This window comes from Mustelus asterias, unplaced genomic scaffold (genome assembly GCF_964213995.1).
Source record: "Mustelus asterias unplaced genomic scaffold, sMusAst1.hap1.1 HAP1_SCAFFOLD_4331, whole genome shotgun sequence".
Classification (NCBI taxonomy): Eukaryota; Metazoa; Chordata; class Chondrichthyes; order Carcharhiniformes; family Triakidae; genus Mustelus; species Mustelus asterias.
Window position 1 is genome coordinate 1 of NW_027594276.1, and position 19,713 is coordinate 19,713.

The following is a 19,713-nucleotide window of genomic DNA, read 5'->3' on the forward strand; positions in this document are numbered from 1 at the left end:
TCTCCATCCCCTCTCTCTCCCCATCCCTGTCACTGTCTCTCCATCCCACCCCCTCTCTCTCTCTCACTCTCTCCATCACCCCCTCTCTCTCTCTCTCTCTCGCACACTCCCCTTTCCATCCTTTCCCTCTCTCCGTCTCTAGAATAGTCTCCACCGTACAGGCTATCATGGCTTCCAGTGCTGGTATCATCATCGTAAAATCCTGTCGGAAACATGTCATGGAGGATCGGTGAGTGAATCCGAGGCATAAGTGTGGCGAAGGGGAGGATGGAGAGAGAGAGAGAGGTGGACGGGAGAGAGAGGGAGGAGAGAGAGTGGGACGGGAGAGAGAGTGGGACGGAGAGAGAGTGGGGACGGGAGAGAGAGTGGGGACGGGAGAGAGAGTGGGGACGGGAGAGAGAGTGGGGACGGGAGTGGGGACGGGAGAGAGAGTGGGGACGGGAGGAGAGAGGTGGGGACGGGAGAGAGAGTGGGGACGGGAGAGAGAGTGGGGACGGGAGAGAGAGTGGGGACGGGGAGAGAGAGAGTGGGGACGGGAGAGAGAGTGGGGACGGGAGAGAGAGTGGGACGGGAGAGAGAGTGGGGACGGGAGAGAGAGTGGGGACGGGAGAGAGAGTGGGGACGGGAGAGAGAGTGGGGACGGGAGAGAGAGTGGGGACGGGAGAGAGAGTGGGGACGGGAGAGAGAGTGGGGACGGGAGAGAGAGTGGGGACGGGAGAGAGAGTGGGGACGGGAGAGAGAGTGGGGACGGGAGGAGAGTGGGGACGGGAGAGAGAGTGGGGACGGGAGAGAGTGGGGACGGGAGAGAGAGTGGGACGGGAGAGAGAGTGGGGCGGAGAGCGAGTGGGGCACTGCCAGAGAGAGGCGGTTTGAACACGAGACAGAGAAGGAGTTTGAAAACTAAGGTTCAATTGGGCATGATAAATTGCAAGTTCGCTGGATTGGCCATGGTAAATTGTCCCTCAGTGTCCAAAGATGTGTAGGTTGGGTGGATTGGCCATGCTAAATTGTCCCTTAGTGTCCAAAGATGTGTAGGTTAGGTGGATTGGCCGTGCTAAATTGTCCCTTAGTGTCCAAAGATGTGTAGGTTGGGTGGATTGGCCGTGCTAAATTGTCCCTTAGTGTCCAAAGATGTGTAGGTTGGGTGGATTGGCCATGCTAAATTGTCCCTTAGTGTCCAAAGATGTGTAGGTTGGGTGGATTGGCCATGCTAAATTGCCCCTTAGTGTCCAAAGATGTGTAGGTTGGGTGGATTGGCCGTGCTAAATTGTCCCTTAGTGTCCAAAGATGTGTAGGTTGGGTGGATTGGCCGTGCTAAATTGTCCCTTAGTGTCCAAAGATGTGTAGGTTGGGTGGATTGGCCGTGCTAAATTGTCCCTTAGTGTCCAAAGATGTGTAGGTTGGGTGGATTGGCCATGCTAAATTGTCCCTTCGTGTCCAAAGATGTGTAGGTTAGGGTGGATTGGTCATGCTAAATTGTCCCTTAGTGTCCAAAGATGTGTAGGTTGGGTGGATTGGCCATGCTAAATTACCCCTTAGTGCCCAAAGATGTGTAGGTTGGGTGGATTGGCCATGCTAAATTGTCCCTTAGTGTCCAAAGATGTGTAGGTTGGGTGGATTGGCCATGCTAAATTACCCCTTATTGTCCAAAGATGTGTAGGTTGGGTGGATTGGCCATGCTAAATTGTCCCTTAGTGTCCAAAGATGTGTAGGTTAGGTGGATTGGCCATGCTAAACTGTCCCTTAGTGTCCAAAGATGTGTAGGTTAGGGGGATTGGCCATGCTAAATTGCCCCTTAGTGTCCAAAGATGTGTAGGTTAGGTGGACTGGCCATAATAAATTGTCCCTTAGTGTCCAAAGATGTGTAGGTTGGGTGGATTGGCCATGCTAAATTGCCCCTTAGTGTCCAAAGATGTGTAGGTTAGGTGGACTGGCCATGCTAAATTGTCCCTTAGTGTCCAAAGATGTGTAGGTTGGGTGGATTGGCCATGCTAAATTGCCCCTTAGTGTCCAAAGATGTGTAGGTTGGGTGGATTGGCCATGCTAAATTGTCCCTTAGTGTCCAAAGATGTGTAGGTTAGGTGGATTGGCCATGCTAAACTGTCCCTTAGTGTCCAAAGATGTGTAGGTTAGGTGGACTGGCCATGCTAAATTGTCCCTTAGTGTTGAAAGATGTGTAGGTTAGGGGGATTGGCCATGCTAAATTGTCCCTTAGTGTCCAAAGATGTGTAGGTTAGGGGGATTGGTCATGCTAAATTGCCCCTTAGTGTCCAAAGATGTGCAGGTTAGATGGATTGGCCATGCTAAATTGTCCCTTAGTGTCCAAAGATGTGTAGGTTAGGGGGATTGGTCATGCTAAATTGCCCCTTAGTGTCCAAAGATGTGCAGGTTAGATGGATTGGCCATGCTAAATTGTCCCTTAGTGTTGAAAGATGTGTTGGTTAGGTGGATTGGCCATGCTAAATTGTCCCTTAGTGTCCAAAGATGTGTAGGTTAGGGGGATTGGTCATGCTAAATTGCCCCTTAGTGTCCAAAGATGTGCAGGTTAGATGGATTGGCCATGCTAAATTGCCCCTTAGTGTCGGGGGATTAGCAGGGTAAATGTGTGGGTTACGGGGATAGGGCCGAACGGCCTCCTTCTACACTGTAGGGTTTCTAATCTATGAGAAACCTGGCCAGCATGGAGGGGTTGGGCTGAAGGGCCTGTTTCCATGCTGGATATCTCAATGACTGTGGAGAATAAAAGATCCTGGGGTTTGTGATTTATATAAACGATTTGGAAGAAGGTGTAACTGGGGTGATCAGTAAGTTTGCGGACGACACGAAAATGGCTGGACTTGCAGATAGTGAGGAACATTGTCAGAGGCTACAGAAGGATAGAGATAGGCTGGAAATTTGAACAAAGAAATGGCAGATGGAGTTCAATCCAGATGAATGCGAAGTGATGCATTTTGGTAGAACTATCGTAGGGGGGAGCTATACGATAAATGGCAGAACCGTAAAGGGTGTAGATACGCAGAGGGACCTGGGTGTGCAAGTTCACAGATCCTTGAAGGTGACGTCACAGGTGGAGAAGGTGGTGAAGAAGGCATATGGCATGCTTGCCTTTATAGGACGGGGCATAGAGTATAAAAGTTGGGGTCTGATGTTGCAGATGTATAGAACGTTGGTTCGGCCGCATTTGGAATACTGCGCCCAGTTCTGGTCGCCACACTACCAGAAGGACGTGGAGGCTTTGGAGAGAGCGCAGAGGAGGTTTACCGGGATGTTGCCTGGTATGGAAGGGCTTAGTTATGAGGAGAGATTGGGTAAACTGGGGTTGTTCTCACTGGAAAGACGGAGGGTGAGGGGGTGACCTAATAGAGGTGTATAAAATTATGAAAGACATAGATAGGGTGAACGGTGGGAAGCTTTTCCCCAGGTCGGTGGTGACGTTCACGAGGGGTCATAGGTTCAAGGTGAGGGGGGGGGGGGAGGTTTAACACGGGTATCAGAAGGATGTATTTTACACAGAGGGTGGTGGGGGCCTGGAATGCGCTGCCGGGCAAGGTGGTGGAGGCGGACACACTGGGAACGTTTAAGACTTATCTAGATAGCCACATGAACGGAGTGGGAATGGAGGGATACAAAAGAATGGTCTAGTTTGGACCAGGGAGCGGCGCGGGCTTGGAGGGCCGAAGGGCTTGTTCCTGTGCTGTTTTGTTCTTTGAGAGCGGGGACTGGGGAAAATATCTGATAGGAAATGGAGAGGATGCGAAACTTGTTCATCAGCTGTGTGAGGGTCAGTGTCCCCCACAGGGGCTACCGACTGTCTTTGATTTCTTATTGTCACGTGTACTGGGATACAGTGAAAAGTATTGTTTCCTGCGCGGTGTACAGACAAAGCATACCGTTCATAGAGAAGGAATGGAGCGAGTGCAGAATGTAGTGTTACAGTCACAGCTAGGGTGTCGAGAAAGCTCAAAGAGACTTGGGAGTCATTGTTCAAGATTCTCTTGAGGTTAACGAGCAGGTTCAGTCGGCGGTTAGGAAGAGAAACGCAATGTTAGCCTTCATGTTGAGAGGGCTAGAATACAAGAGCAGGGATGGACTTCCGAGGCTGTATCAGGTTCTGGTCAGCCCCCATTTGGAGTATTGTGAGATGTTTTGGGCCCCGTAATGGATTTACGACCATTTAGAAAGATGCGGATTAATCCGGGATAGTCAGCACGGATTCGTGAAGGGCAAGTCGTGCCTCACAAATTTGATAGAATTTTTTGAGGAGGTAACTAAGTGTGTTGATGAAGGTAGGGCAGTTGACGTCATATACATGGATTTTAGTAAGGCGTTTGATAAGGTTCCCCCATGGTCGGCTTATGATGAAAGTGAGGAGGTGTGGGATAGAGGGAAAGTTGGCCAATTGGATAGGTAACTGGCTGTCTGATCGAAGACAGAGGGTGGTGGTGGATGGAAAATTTTCGGATTGGAGGCAGGTTGCTAGCGGTGTGCCGCAGGGATCAGTGCTTGGTCCTCTGCTCTTTGTGATTTTTATTAATGACTTAGAGGAGGGGGCTGAAGGGTGGATCAGTAAATTTGCTGATGACACCAAGATTGGTGGAGTGGTGGATGAGGTGGAGGGCTGTTGTAGGTTGCAAAGAGACATAGATAGGATGCAAAGCTGGGCTGAAAAATGGCAAATGGAGTTTAACCCTGATAAATGTGAGGTGATTCATTTTGGTAGGACTAATTTAAATGTGGATTACAGGGTCAAAGGTAGGGTTCTGAAGACTGTGGAGGAACAGAGAGATCTTGGGGTCCATATCCACAGATCTCTAAAGGTTGCCACTCAAGTGGATAGAGCTGTGAAGAAGGCCTATAGTGTGTTAGCTTTTATTAACAGGGGGTTGGAGTTTAAGAGCCATGGGGTTATGCTGCAACTGTACAGGACCTTGGTGAGACCGCATTTGGAATATTGTGTGCAGTTCTGGTCACCTCACTATAAGAAGGATGTGGAAGCGCTGGAAAGAGTGCAGAGGAGATTTACCAGGATGCTGCCTGGTTTGGAGGGTAGGCCTCATGAGGAAAGGTTGAGGGAGCTCGGGCTGTTCTCTCTGGAGCGGAGGAGGCTGAGGGGAGACTTAATAGAGGTTTATAAAATGATGAAGGGGATAGATAGAGTGAACGTTCAAAGACTATTTCCTCGGGTGGATGGAGCTATTACAAGGGGGCATAACTATAGGGTTCGTGGTGGGAGATACAGGAAGGATATCAGAGGTAGGTTCTTTACGCAGAGAGTGGTTGGGGTGTGAAATGGACTGCCTGCAGTGATAGTGGAGTCAGACACTTTAGGAACATTTAAGCGGTTATTGGATAGGCACATGGAGCACACCAGGATGATGGGGAGTGGGATAGCTTGATCTTGGTTTCAGATAAAGCTCGGCACAACATCGTGGGCCAAAGGGCCTGTTCTGTGCTGTCCTGTTCTATGTTCTATATCTAAGGAAGGATGTGCCGGCCTTGGAAAGGGTCCAGAGGAGGTTCACAAGAACGATCCCTGGAATGAAGAGCTTGTCGGATGAGGAACGGGTTGAGGACTCTGGGTCTGTACTCGTTGGAGTTTAGAAGGATGAGGGGGGATCTTATTGAAACTTACAGGATGCTGCGAGGCCTGGATAGAGTGGACGTGGAGAGGATGTTTCCACTAGTGGGAAAAACTAGAACCAGAGGGAACACAACCTCAGGCTAAAGGGACGATCCTTTAGAACGGAGATGAGGAGGAATTTCTTCAGTGGTGAATGTGTGGAACTCTTTGCCGCAGAAGGGTGTGGAGGCCGGGTCATTGAGTGTCTTTAAGACAGAGATAGATAGGTTCTTGATTAATAAGGGGATCAGGGGTTATGGGGAAAAGGCAGGGGAATGGGGATGGGGAAAATATCAGGCATGATAGAATGGCGGAGCAGACTCGATGGGCCGAATGGCCTAATTCCGCTCCTGTGTCTTATGGGAGAAGGAAAAGGATTTGATTTACTATTGTCACGTGTATTGGGATACAGTGGAAAATATTGTTTCTTGCGCGTTATACAGACAAAGCATACCGTTCATAGAGTACAGAGGGGAGAAGGAAAGGAGAGGGTGCAGAATGTAGTGTCACAGTCACAGCTCGGGGTGTAGAGAAAGATCAACTTAATGCGAGGTAGGTCCATTCAAAAGCAGCAGGGAAGAAGCTGTTCTTGAGTCGGTCGGTAGGTGACCTCACACTTTTGTATCTTTTTCCCGACGGAAGAAGGTGGAAGAGAGAATGTCCGGGGGTGCGTCCGGGGGTCCTTAATTATGCCGGCTGCTTTTCCCCCCGAGGCAGCGGGAAGTGTAGACAGAGTCAATGGATGGGAGGCTGGTGATGGGATTGGGCTACATTCACGACCCCCTTTTGTAGTTCCTTGCGGTCTTGGGCAGAGCAGGAGCCCCAGACCAAGCTGTGATACAACCAGAAAGAATGCTTTCTATGGGGCATCTGTAAAAGTTGGTGAGAGGTTTTTTAATTGATACGTGGGACATGGGTGTCGCTGGCTGGGCCAGCATTCATTGCCCACCCCTAGTGGCCCCTTGAGAAGGTGGTGGGGGAGCCGCCATCTTGAGACACTGCAGTTCCACGGGCTGTGGGTTGACCCGTTAGGGAGGGAACTCCAGGATTTTGACCCAAGCGACTGCGGCCGATATGTTTCCAAGTCGGGACGGTGAGTGTCTCGGAGGGGAGCTTGCTGGGGGTGGCGTTCCCCATGTGTCTGCTGCCCTTGTCCTTCTCGATGGAAGTGGTCGTGGGTTTGGAAGGTGCTGTCTGAGGATCTTTAGTGAGTCGCTGCAGTGCATCTTGTAGATGGTACACACTGCTGCTACTGAGCGTCGGTGGCGGAGGGAGTGGATGGTTGTGGATGTGGTTCCAATTAAGCGGGGCTGCTTTGTCCTGGGCGATGTCTGCGTGGAGTTTGCACATTCTCCCCGTGTCTGCGTGGGTTTCCTCCGGGTGCTCCAGTTTCCTTCCACCGTCCAAAGATGTGCAGGTTAGGTGGATTGGCCATGCTAAATTGCCCCTTAGTGTCCAAAGATGTGTAGGTTAGGTGGATTGGCCATGCTAAATTGACCCTTAGTGTCCAAAGATGTGTAGGTTAGGTGGATTGGCCATGCTAAATTGCCCCATAGTGTCCAAAGATGTGGAGGTTAGGTGGATTGGCCATGCTACATTGTCCCTTATTGTCCAAAGATGTGCGGGTTAGGGGGATTGGCCATGCTAAATTGTCCCTTAGTGTCCAAAGATGTGTAGGTTAGGGGGATTGGCCATCCTAAATTGTCCCTTAGTGTCCAAAGATGTGTAGGTTAGGGTGGATTGGCCATGCTAAATTGTCCCTTAGTGTCCAAAGATGTGTAGGTTAGGGTGGATTGGCCATGCTAAATTGTCCCTTAGTGTCCAAAGATGTGCAGGTTCGGTGGATTGGCCGTGCTACATTGTCCCTTAGTGTCCAAAGATGTGCAGGTTAGGCGGGTTGGCCATGCTAAATTGTCCCTTAGTGTCCAAAGATGTGTCGGTTAGGGGGATTGGCCATGCTAAATTGCCCCTTAGTGTCCAAAGATGTGCAGGTTAGGGGGATTGGCCATGCTAAATTGCCCCTTAGTGTCCAAAGATGTGGAGGTGAGGTGGATTTGCCATGCTAAATTGTCCCTCAGTGTCCAAAGATGTGTAGGTTGGGTGGATTGGCCATGCTAAATTGTCCCTTAGTGTCCAAAGATGTGCGGGTTAGGGGGATTGGCTATGCTAAATTGTCCCTTAGTGTCCAAAGATGTGCGGGTTAGGGCGATTGGCCATGCTAAATTGTCCCCTTAGTGTCCAAAGATGTGGAGGTGAGGTGGATTTGCCATGCTAAATTGTCCCTCAGTGTCCAAAGATGTGTAGGTTGGGTGGATTGGCCATGCTAAATTGTCCCTTAGTGTCCAAAGATGTGCGGGTTAGGGGGATTGGCTATGCTAAATTGTCCCTTAGTGTCCAAAGATGTGCGGGTTAGGGCGATTGGCCATGCTAAATTGCCCCTTAGTGTCCAAAGATGTGCAGGTTAGGTGGATTGGCCATGCTACATTGTCCCTCAGTGTCCAAAGATGTGTAGGTTAGGTGGATTGGCCATGCTAAATTGTCCATTAGTGTCCAAAGATGTGTAGGTTAGGTGGATTTGCCATGCTAAATTGTCCCTTAGTTTCCAAAGATGTGTAGGTTGGGTGGATTGGCCATGCTAAATTGTCCCTTAGTGTCCAAAGATGTGTAGGTTAGGGGGATTGGCCATGCTAAATTGTCCCTTCGTGTCCAAAGATATGCAGGTTCGGTGGATTGGCCGTGCTAAATTGCCCCTTAGTGTCCAAAGATGTGCAGGTTAGGTGGATTGGCCATGCTAAATTGCCCCTTAGTGTCCAAAGATGTGCAGGTTAGGTGGATTGGCCATGCTACATTGTCCCTTAGTGTCCAAAGATGTGTAGGTTAGGTGGATTGGCCATGCTAAATTGTCCATTAGTGTCCAAAGATGTGTAGGTTAGGTGGATTTGCCATGCTAAATTGTCCCTTAGTGTCCAAAGATGTGTAGGTTAGGTGGATTGACCATGCTACATTGTCCCTTATTGTCCAAAGATGTGCGGGTTAGGGGGATTGGCCATGCTAAATTGCCCCTTAGTGTCCAAAGATGTGCAGGTTAGGGGGATTGGCCATGCTAAATTGCCCCTTAGTGTCCAAAGATGTGGAGGTGAGGTGGATTTGCCATGCTAAATTGTCCCTCAGTGTCCAAAGATGTGTAGGTTGGGTGGATTGGCCATGCTAAATTGTCCCTTAGTGTCCAAAGATGTGCGGGTTAGGGGGATTGGCTATGCTAAATTGTCCCTTAGTGTCCAAAGATGTGCGGGTTAGGGCGATTGGCCATGTTAAATTGCCCCTTAGTGTCCAAAGATGTGCAGGTTAGGGGGATTGGCCATGCCAAATTGTCCCTTAGTGTCTATAGATGTGCAGGTTAGGTGGATTGGCCATGCTAAATTGCCCCTTAGTGTCCAAAGATGTGCAGGTTAGGTGGATTGGCCATGCTAAATTGTCCCCTTAGTGTCCAAAGATGTGTAGGTTAGGTGGATTGGCCATGCTACATTGTCTCTTAGTGTCCAAAGATGTGTAGGTTAGGTGGATTTGCCATGCTAAATTGTCCATTAGTGTCCAAAGATGTGTAGGTTAGGTGGATTTGCCATGCTAAATTGTCCCTTCGTGTCCAAAGATGTGTAGGTTGGGTGGATTGGCCATGCTAAATTGTCCCTTAGTGTCCAAAGATGTGTAGGTTAGGGGGATTGGCCATGCTAAATTGTCCCTTCGTGTCCAAAGATGTGCAGGTTCGGTGGATTGGCCGTGCTAAATTGCCCCTTAGTGTCCAAAGATGTGCAGGTTAGGTGGATTGGCCATGCTACATTGTTCCTTAGTGTCCAAAAATGTGTAGGTTAGGGGGATTGGCCATGCTAAATTGTCCCTTAGTGTCCAAAGATGTGTAGGTTAGGTGGATTGGCCATGCTAAATTGTCCCTTCGTGTCCAAAGATGTGTAGGTTAGGGGGATTGGCCATGCTAAATTGTCCCTTAGTGTCCAAAGATGTGTAGGTTAGGGGGATTGGCCATGCTAAATTGTCCATTAGTGTCCAAAGATGTGCAGGTTCGGTGGATCGGCCGTGCTACATTGTCCCTTAGTGTCCAAAGATGTGCAGGTTCGGTGGATCGGCCGTGCTACATTGTCCCTTAGTGTCCAAAGATGTGTAGGTTAGGGGGATTGGCCATGCTAAATTGTCCATTAGTGTCCAAAGATGTGTGGGTTAGGGGGATTGGCCATGCTAAATTGTCTCTTAGTGTCCAAAGATGTGTAGGTTAGGAGGATTGGCCATGGTAAATTGTCCCTTAGTGCCCAAAGATGTTTAGGTTAGGTGGATTGGCCATGCTAAATTGTCCCTTAGTGTCCAATGATGTGTAGGTTAGGTGGATTGGCCGTGCTAAATTGTCCCTTAGTGTCCAAAGATGTGCAGGTTAGGGTGGATTGGCCATGCTAAATTGTCCCTTAGTGTCCAAAGATGTGTAGGTTAGGGTGGATTGGCCATGCTAAATTGTCCCTTAGTGTCCAAAGATGTGTAGGTTGGGTGGATTGGCCGTGCTAAATTGTCCCTTAGTGTCCAAAGATGTGCAGGTTAGGGTGGATTGGCCATGCTAAATTGTCCCTTAGTGTCCAAAGATGTGCAGGTTAGGGTGGATTGGCCATGCTAAATTGTCCCTTAGTGTCCAAAGATGTGTAGGTTGGGTGGATTGGCCGTGCTAAATTGTCCCTTAGTGTCCAAAGATGTGCGGGTTAGGGGGATTGGCTATGCTAAATTGTCCCTTAGTGTCCAAAGATGTGCGGGTTAGGGCGATTGGCCATGTTAAATTGCCCCTTAGTGTCCAAAGATGTGCAGGTTAGGGGGATTGGCCATGCCAAATTGTCCCTTAGTGTCTATAGATGTGCAGGTTAGGTGGATTGGCCATGCTAAATTGCCCCTTAGTGTCCAAAGATGTGCAGGTTAGGTGGATTGGCCATGCTAAATTGTCCCCTTAGTGTCCAAAGATGTGTAGGTTAGGTGGATTTGCCATACTAAATTGCCCCTTAGTGTCCAAAGATGTGTAGGTTAGGTGGATTGGCCATGCTCCATTGTCTCTTAGTGTCCAAAGATGTGTAGGTTAGGTGGATTTGCCATACTTAACTGTCCCTTAGTGTCCAAAGATGTGTAGGTTAGGTGGATTGGCCATACTAAATTGCCCCTTAGTGTCCAAAGATGTGTAGGTTAGGTGGATTGGCCATGCTAAATTGTCCATTAGTGTCCAAAGATGTGTAGGTTAGGTGGATTTGCCATGCTAAATTGTCCCTTAGTGTCCAAAGATGTGTAGGTTGGGTGGATTGGCCGTGCTAAATTGTCCCTTAGTGTCCAAAGATGTGTTGGTTAGGGTGGATTGGCCATGCTAAATTGTCCATTAGTGTCCAAAGATGTGTAGGTTAGGTGGATTTGCCATGCTAAATTGTCCCTTAGTGTCCAAAGATGTGTGGGTTAGGGGGATTGGCCATGCTAAATTGTCCCTTAGTGTCCAAAGATGTGTAGGTTGGGTGGATTGGCCGTGCTAAATTGTCCCTTAGTGTCCAAAGATGTGTAGGTTAGGGGGATTGGCCATGCTAAATTGTCCCTTCGTGTCCAAAGATGTGCAGGTTCGGTGGATTGGCCGTGCTAAATTGCCCCTTAGTGTCCAAAGATGTGCGGGTTAGGTGGATTGGCCATGCTACATTGTCCCTTAGTGTCCAAAGATGTGTAGGTTAGATGGATTGGCCATGCTAAATTGTCCATTAGTGTCCAAAGATGTGTAGGTTAGGTGGATTTGCCATGCTAAATTGTCCCTTAGTGTCCAAAGATGTGTAGGTTAGGGTGGATTGGCCATGCTAAATTGTCCCTTAGTGTCCAAAGATGTGCAGGTTAGGTGGATTGGCCATGCTAAATTGTCCCTTAGTGTCCAAAGATGTGCCGGTTAGGTGGATTGGCCATGCTAAATTGTCCCTTAGTGTCCAAAGATGTGTAGGTTGGGTGGATTGGCCGTGCTACATTGTTCCTTAGTGTCCAAAAATGTGTAGGTTAGGTGGATTGGCCGTGCTAAATTGCCCCTTAGTGTCCAAAGATGTGTAGGTTAGGGGGATTGGCCATGCTAAATTGTCCCTTAGTGTCCAAAGATGTGTAGGTTAGGGGGATTGGCCATGCTAAATTGTCCCTTAGTGTCCAAAGATGTGTAGGTTAGGGGGATTGGCCATGCTAAATTGTCCCTTAGTGTCCAAAGATGTGTAGGTTAGGGGGATTGGCCATGCTAAATTGTCCCTTAGTGTCCAAAGATGTGTAGGTTAGGTGGATTGGCCATGCTAAATTGCCCCTTAGTGTCCAAAGATGTGTAGGTTAGGTGGATTGGCCATGCTAAATTGTCCCTTAGTGTCCAAAGATGTGCAGGTTCGGTGGATTGGCCATGCTACATTGTCCCTTAGTGTCCAAAGATGTGTAGGTTAGGGGGATTGGCCATGCTAAATTGTCCCTTAGTGTCCAAAGATGTGCAGGTTCGGTGGATCGGCCGTGCTACATTGTCCCTTAGTGTCCAAAGATGTGTAGGTTAGGGGGATTGGCCATGCTAAATTGTCCCTTAGTGTCCAAAGATGTGCAGGTTAGGGTGGATTGGCCATGCTAAATTGTCCCTTAGTGTCCAAAGATGTGCAGGTTCGGTGGATCGGCCGTGCTACATTGTCCCTTAGTGTCCAAAGATGTGTAGGTTAGGGGGATTGGCCATGCTAAATTGTCCCTTAGTGTCCAAAGATGTGCAGGTTCGGTGGATCGGCCGTGCTACATTGTCCCTTAGTGTCCAAAGATGTGTAGTTTAGGGGGATTGGCCATGCTAAATTGTCCCTTAGTGTCCAAAGATGTGCAGGTTAGGGGGATTGGCCATGCTAAATTGTCCATTAGTGTCCAAAGATGTGTGGGTTAGGGGGATTGGCCATGCTAAATTGTCTCTTAGTGTCCAAAGATGTGTAGGTTAGGAGGATTGGCCATGGTAAATTGTCCCTTAGTGCCCAAAGATGTGTAGGTTAGGTGGATTGGCCATGCTAAATTGTCCCTTAGTGTCCAATGATGTGTAGGTTAGGTGGATTGGCCGTGCTAAATTGTCCCTTAGTGTCCAAAGATGTGTAGGTTAGGTGGATTGGCCATGCTAAATTGTCCCCTTAGTGTCCAAAGATGTGTAGGTTAGGTGGATTTGCCATGCTAAATTGTCCATTAGTGACCAAAGATGTGTAGGTTAGGTGGATTTGCCATGCTAAATTGTCCCTTAGTGTCCAAAGATATGTAGGCTGGGTGGATTGGCAATGCTAAATTGTCCCTTAGTGTCCAAAGATGTGTAGGTTAGGGGGATTGGCCATGCTAAATTGTCCCTTGGTGTCCAAAGATGTGCAGGTTCGGTGGATTGGCCGTGCTAAATTGCCCCTTAGTGTCCAAAGATGTGCAGGTTAGGTGGATTGGCCATGCTAAATTGCCCCTTAGTGTCCAAAGATGTGTAGGTTAGGTGGATTGGCCATGCTAAATTGTCCATTAGTGTCCAAAGATGTGTAGGTTAGGTGGATTGGCCATGCTAAATTGTCCCTTAGTGTCCAAAGATGTGCAGGTTAGGTGGATTGGCCATGCTAAATTGTCCCTTAGTGTCCAAAGATGTGCAGGTTCGGTGGATTGGCCGTGCTAAATTGTCCCTTAGTGTCCAAAGATGTGCGGGTTAGGTGGATTGGCCGTGCTAAATTGCCCCTTAGTGTCCAAAGATGTGCGGGTTAGGGGGATTGGCCGTGCTAAATTGTCCCTTAGTGTCCAAAGATGTGTAGGTTAGGGGGATTGGCCATGCTAAATTGCCCCTTAGTGTCCAAAGATGTGTGGGTTAGGGGGATTGGCCGTGCTAAATTGTCCCTTAGTGTCAGGGGGATTCGCTGGGGTAAATGCATGGGGTTATGGGGACGGGGCCTGCGGGTCGGTGCAGACTCGATGGGCCGAATGGCCTCCTTCTGCCCTGTCGGGAGTCTGTGCGTAGCGCAGAGTCGTAGCGGACGTGTCGAATTTCCTTAGCCTCCTGAGAAAGGATGGGGCGTGGAGGGCCCAGGGCAGGTTCCCCCTCCCTCTCTCTGCGTCCACCCTGATATCGACGATGTGTGTGTTAATGACTGGGTTTGCGCTCTCCCCGCAGGCACTGGCTGACTAACGCGTACGTCCTGTTTGCCGTCCCGTACTTCGCCTACGACATCTACGCCATGTATCTCTGCCACTGGTACAAGTACCGGGTTAAAGGGCACGAACTGGATGCCACGTACAACCGGGCGATTCTGAAGAGCTACGTGCGAAAGGAGTTCCTCATGGTCATCCATCACAGCGTCATGTTCGCTGTCTGCTTCCCCGTATCCGTGGTGAGTGCTGTCTCCCCCGTCCCCCTCTCCCCGTCACTGACATCTCCGTGCTCCCCTAACCCCTGCTACTCACCGCCCTCCCGGCCTCTGGAACGTCATCCCCACCAGACACACACACACGACCACTCCTTTACCGACACATCGCGACACAGGACGGCACAGGAGCAGGCCCTCTCTGTCTCTGTGTGTGTCTCTCTCTCTGTCTCTCCCTCTGTGTCTCTCTCTCTGTGTCACTCTCCCTCTCTGTCTCTCTCTCTCTGTGTCTCTCTCCCTCTCTGTATCTCTCTCTCCCTCTCTGTGTCTCTCTCCCTCTCTGTGTCTCTCTCTCTCTCTGTGTGTCTCTCTCTCTCTGTGTCTCTCTCTCTCTCTGTGTCTCTCTCTGTGTCTCTCTCTGTGTCTCTCTCTCTGTGTCTCTCTCTGTGTCTCTCTCTCTGTGTCTCTCCCTCTCTGTGTCTCTCTCCCTCCCTGTGTCTCTCTCCCTCTCTGTGTCTCTCTCCCTCCCTGTGTCTCTCTCCCTCTCTGTGTCTCTCCCTCTGTGTGTCTCTCTCTCTGTGTGTCTCTCTCTCTGTGTGTCTCTCTCTCTGTGTCTCTCTCTCTCTCTGTGTCTCTCTCTCTGTGTCTCTCCCTCTCTGTGTCTCTCTCCCTCTCTGTGTCTCTCTCCCTCTCTGTGTCTCTCTCCCTCCCTGTGTCTCTCTCCCTCTCTGTGTCTCTCCCTCTGTGTGTCTCTCTCTCTGTGTGTCTCTCTCTCTGTGTGTCTCTCTCTCTGTGTGTCTCTCTCTCTGTGTGTCTCTCTCTCTGTGTGTCTCTCTCTCTCTGTGTCTCTCTCTCTCTGTGTCTCTCTCTCTCTGTGTCTCTCTCTCTCTGTGTCACTCTCCCTCTCTGTGTGTCTCTCTCTCTGTGTCTCTCCGTCTGTGTCTCTCTCTCGCTGTCTCTCTCTCTCTGTGTGTCTCTCTCTCTCCCTCTCTGTGTCTCTCTCCCTCTCTGTGTCTCTCTCCCTCTCTGTGTCTCTCTCCCTCTCTGTGTCTCCCTCTCTGTGTCTCTCTCCCTCTCTGTGTCTCCCTCTCTGTGTCTCTCTCCCTCTCTGTGTCTCTCTCCCTCTCTGTGTCTCTCTCCCTCTCTGTGTCTCTCTCCCTCTCTGTGTCTCTCTCCCTCTCTCTGTCTCTCTCCCTCTCTCTGTCTCTCTCCCTCTCTCTGTCTCTCTCCCCCTCTCTGTCTCTCTCCCTCTCTCTGTCTCTCTCCCTCTCTCTGTCTCTCTCTCTCTGTCTGTCTGCCCTCTCTCTCTCTGTCTGTCTGCCCTCTCTCTCTGTCTGTCTGCCCTCTCTCCCTGTCTGTCTACCCTCTCTCTCTCGCTCTCTGCCTCTCTCTCTCTCTGTCTCTCTGTCTCTGTCTCTGTCTCTCTCTCTGCCCCCTGTCTCTCTCTGCCTGCCCTCTCTCTCTCTGCCTCTCTCTGTGCCTCTGTCTCTCTCTCTGCCTCTCTCTCTGCCTCTCTCTGTGCCTCTGTCTCTCTCTCTCTGCCTCTCTCTCTGTCTCTCTCTCTCTGTCTCTGTCTCTCTCTCTGCCCCCTGTCTCTCTCTGCCTGCCCTCTCTCTCTCTGCCTCTCTCTGTGCCTCTGTCTCTCTCTCTGCCTCTCTCTCTGCCTCTCTCTCTCTCTGCCTCTGCCTCTCTCTCTCTCTCACTGCCTCTCTCTCTCTCTCTGTCTCTCTCTCTCTGTCTCCCTCTCTCTGCCCCTCTCTCTCTCTGCCCCTCTCTCTCTCTGCCCCTCTCTCTCTCTGCCCCTCTCTCTCTCTGCCCCTCTCTCTCTCTGCCCCTCTCTCTCTCTCTGTCTCTCTCTCTGCCTCTGTCTGTCTCTCTGTCTCTCTCCTTCTCTCTGTCACTCTCCCTCTCTGTCTCTCTCTCTCTTCCTCTATCCCTCTCTCTCTCCCTCTCTGTCACTCTGAGTGTGAGGGACAGGAGATTCATTGGGGATGAGAGATCAGAATTTCACTCCGAAAAAATACTCGGACGAGTACTTGGAACGTCGGAACGTGCCCAGGATATGGGACGGGTGCAGGGACCTGGGATTAGCGACACTTTAGAGGTAGTTATTGTCGGTACAGACTCGATGGGCTGAAGGGCCTGTTCTGCCCCCCTCTGACTCTCTCTCTCTGTCTCTCTCTGTTCTCTCTTTCCCAGTTCCTCCGGAAAGGTCGTGGGGATTTCTTTGTGGGTTGTATGTTCCTGGCGGAAGTCAGCACCCCGTTTGTGTGCTTGGGAAAGGTTCTGATCCAGGTAAGCTGGGCTTCTCACCGCGGGAGCGGGGGCTGCGATCACAGCCCGGGCGTGGGGGGACGGGACCTGGGCTCCCCACTCTCCCCCCAGCGGACACCTGTCTCTCCCCCACACTCTCTCCCCCCCCCCATCCACTGTGCTGGGGAAAGTTTAGAGGAGACGTGAGGGGTAAGTGTTTTACACAGAGAGTGTTAGGTGTCTGGGACACATTGCCAAGGGGTGGTGGGAGCAGATACGAGAAGGGTGTTTAAGGGGCTTTTAGATAAGCACCGGAATATGTGAGCAATACAGCGACATGGACCAAGGCGGAAGGGATTGGTTTAATTTCGGGTCGTGTTTGTCACATTATCGTGGACCGAAGGGCCTTAACGTTTTTTAAAGTTTATGAATTAGTCACAAGCAGGCAGGGCGGCACAGTGGGTTAGCGCTGCTGCCTCACAGCGCGAGGGACCCGGGTTCAATCCCGGCTCGGGTCACTGTCTGTGCGGAGTCTGCACGTTCTCCCCGTGTCTGCGTGGGTTTCCTCCGGGTGCTCCGGTTTCTTCCCACACTCCAAAGATGTGCAGGTTAGGGGGATTGGCCATGGTAAATTGTACCTTAGTGTCCAAAATGTGCGGGTTAGGTGGATTGGCCATGCTAAATTGTCCCTTAGTGTCCAAAGATGTGTAGGTTAGGGTGGATTGGCCATGCTAAATTGTCCCTTAGTGTCCAAAGATGTGTAGGTTAGGTGGATTGGCCATGCTAAATTGTCCCTTAGTGTCCAAAGATGTGTAGGTTAGGTGGATTGGCCATGCTAAATTGCCCCTTAGTGTCCAAAGATGTGCAGGTTAGGGTGGATTGGCCATGCTAAATTGTCCCTTAGTGTCCAAAGATGTGCAGGTTAGGTGGATTGGCCGTGCTAAATTGCCCCTTAGTGTCCAAAGATGTGTAGGTTAGGGTGGATTGGCCGTGCTAAATTGTCCCTTAGTGTCCAAAGATGTGTAGGTTAGGTGGATTGGCCATGCTAAATTGTCCCTTAGTGTCCAAAGATGTGTAGGTTAGGGGGACTGGCCATGCTAAATTGTCCCTTAGTGTCCAAAGATGTGCAGGTTAGGGTGGATTGGCCATGCTAAATTGTCCCTTAGTGTCCAAAGATGTGCAGGTTAGGTGGATTGGCCGTGCTAAATTGCCCCTTAGTGTCCAAAGATGTGTAGGTTAGGGTGGATTGGCCATGCTAAATTGCCCCTTAGTGTCCAAAGATGTGCAGGTTAGATGGATTGGCCATGTTAAATTGTCCTTTAATGTCCAAAGATGTGTAGGTTAGGTGGATTGGCCGTGCTAAATTGTCCCTTCATGCCCAAAGATGTGTAGAATAGGTGGATTGGCCGTGCTAAATTGCCCCTTAGTGTCCAAAGATGTGTAGGTTAGGTGGATTGGCCATGCTAAATTGTCCCTTAGTGTCCAAAGATGTGTAGGTTAGGGTGGATTGGCCGTGCTAAATTGTCCCTTAGTGTCCAAAGATGTGTAGGTTAGGTGGATTGGCCATGCTAAATTGTCCCTTAGTGTCCAAAGATGTGTAGGTTAGGGGGACTGGCCATGCTAAATTGTCCCTTAGTGTCCAAAGATGTGCAGGTTAGGGTGGATTGGCCATGCTAAATTGTCCCTTAGTGTCCAAAGATGTGCAGGTTAGGTGGATTGGCCGTGCTAAATTGCCCCTTAGTGTCCAAAGATGTGTAGGTTAGGGTGGATTGGCCATGCTAAATTGCCCCTTAGTGTCCAAAGATGTGCAGGTTAGATGGATTGGCCATGTTAAATTGTCCTTTAATGTCCAAAGATGTGTAGGTTAGGGTGGATTGGCCATGCTAAATTGTCCCTTGGTGTCCAAAGATGTGTAGAATGGGTGGATTGGCCATGCTAAATTGTCCCTTCATGCCCAAAGATGTGCAGGTTAGGGGGATTGGCCATGCTAAATTGTCCCTTAGTGTCCAAAATGTGCAGGTTAGGTGGATTGGCCATGCTAAATTGTCCCTTAGTGTCCAAAGATGTGCAGGTTAGGTGGATTGGCCATGCTAAATTGTCCCTTAGTATCAGGGGGATTAGTAGGGTAAATATGTAGGGTTATGGGGATAGGGCCTGGGTGGAATTATGTTTGGTGCAGGCTCGATGGGCCGAATGGCCTTCTTGTGTACTGTAGGGATTCTATGGATTCTAAAGTTTAAAGTTTATTTATTAGTGTCACGAGTTGGTTTACATTAACACTGCAATGAAGTTACCGTGAAATTCCCCTCGTCGCAACACTCTGGCGCCTGTTTGGGTACACTAAGGGGCAATTTAGCATGGCCAATCCACCTAACCTGCCCATCTTTGGACACTAAGGGGCAATTTAGCATGGCCAATCCACCTAACCTGCACATCTTTGGACACTAAGGGGCAATTTAGCATGGCCAATCCACCTAACCTACACATCTTTGGACACTAAGGGGCAATTTAGCATGGCCAATCCACCTAACCTACACATCTTTGGACACTAAGGGGCAATTTAGCATGGCCAATCCACCTAACCTACACATCTTTGGACACTAAGGGACAATTTAGCATGGCCAATCTCCCTAACCTACACATCTTTGGACACTAAGGGGCAATTTAGCATGGCCAATCTCCCTAACCTACACATCTTTGGACACTAAGGGGCAATTTTAGCATGGCCAATCTCCCTAACCTACACATCTTTGGACACTAAGGGACAATTTAGCATGGCCAATCCCCCTAACCTACACATCTTTGGACACTAAGGGACAATTTAGCATGGCCAATCTCCCTAACCTACACATCTTTGGACACTAAGGGACAATTTAGCATGGCCAATCCACCTAACCTACACATCTTTGGACACTAAGGGACAATTTAGCATGGCCAATCTCCCTAACCTACACATCTTTGGACACTAAGGGACAATTTAGCATGGCCAATCCACCTAACCTACACATCTTTGGACACTAAGGGACAATTTAGCATGGCCAATCCACCTAACCCGCACATCATTGGGACACTAAGGGGCAAATATGATTTGCCCAATCGTGCTGCTTCATGGCTCCAGGGACCCGGGTTCGATTCCCGGCTCGGGTCACTGTCTGTGTGGAGTCTGCACATTCTCCCCGTGTCTGAGTGGGTTTCCTCCGGGTGCTCCGGTTTTCCTCCCACAGTCCAAAGATGTACGGGTTAGGTGGATTGGCCATGCTAAATTGTCCCTTAGTGTCCAAAGATGTGCAGGTTAGGTGGATTGGCCATGCTAAATTGTCCCTTAGTGTCCAAAGATGTGTAGGTTAGGTGGATTGGCCATGCTAAATTGTCCCTTAGTGTCCAAAGATGTGCAGGTTAGGTGAATTGGCCATGCTAAATTGTCCCTTAGTGTCCAAAGATGTGAAGGTTAGGTGGATTGGCCATGCT

General features: G+C 49.7%; 1 protein-coding gene across 1 annotated transcript; it reads left to right on the top strand.

The window, feature by feature from the left end:
* Positions 1 to 144: 144 nt before the first annotated feature.
* Positions 145 to 16,287, top strand: LOC144491056 (ceramide synthase-like; the record flags this gene model as incomplete). Its single annotated transcript, XM_078208734.1, has 3 exons — positions 145 to 229; positions 13,803 to 14,019; positions 16,192 to 16,287. Coding segments are annotated over exons 1-3 (375 nt in total), but the record flags the coding sequence as incomplete, so codon positions are not given.
* Between the last annotated feature and the right edge of the window lie 3,426 nt (positions 16,288 to 19,713).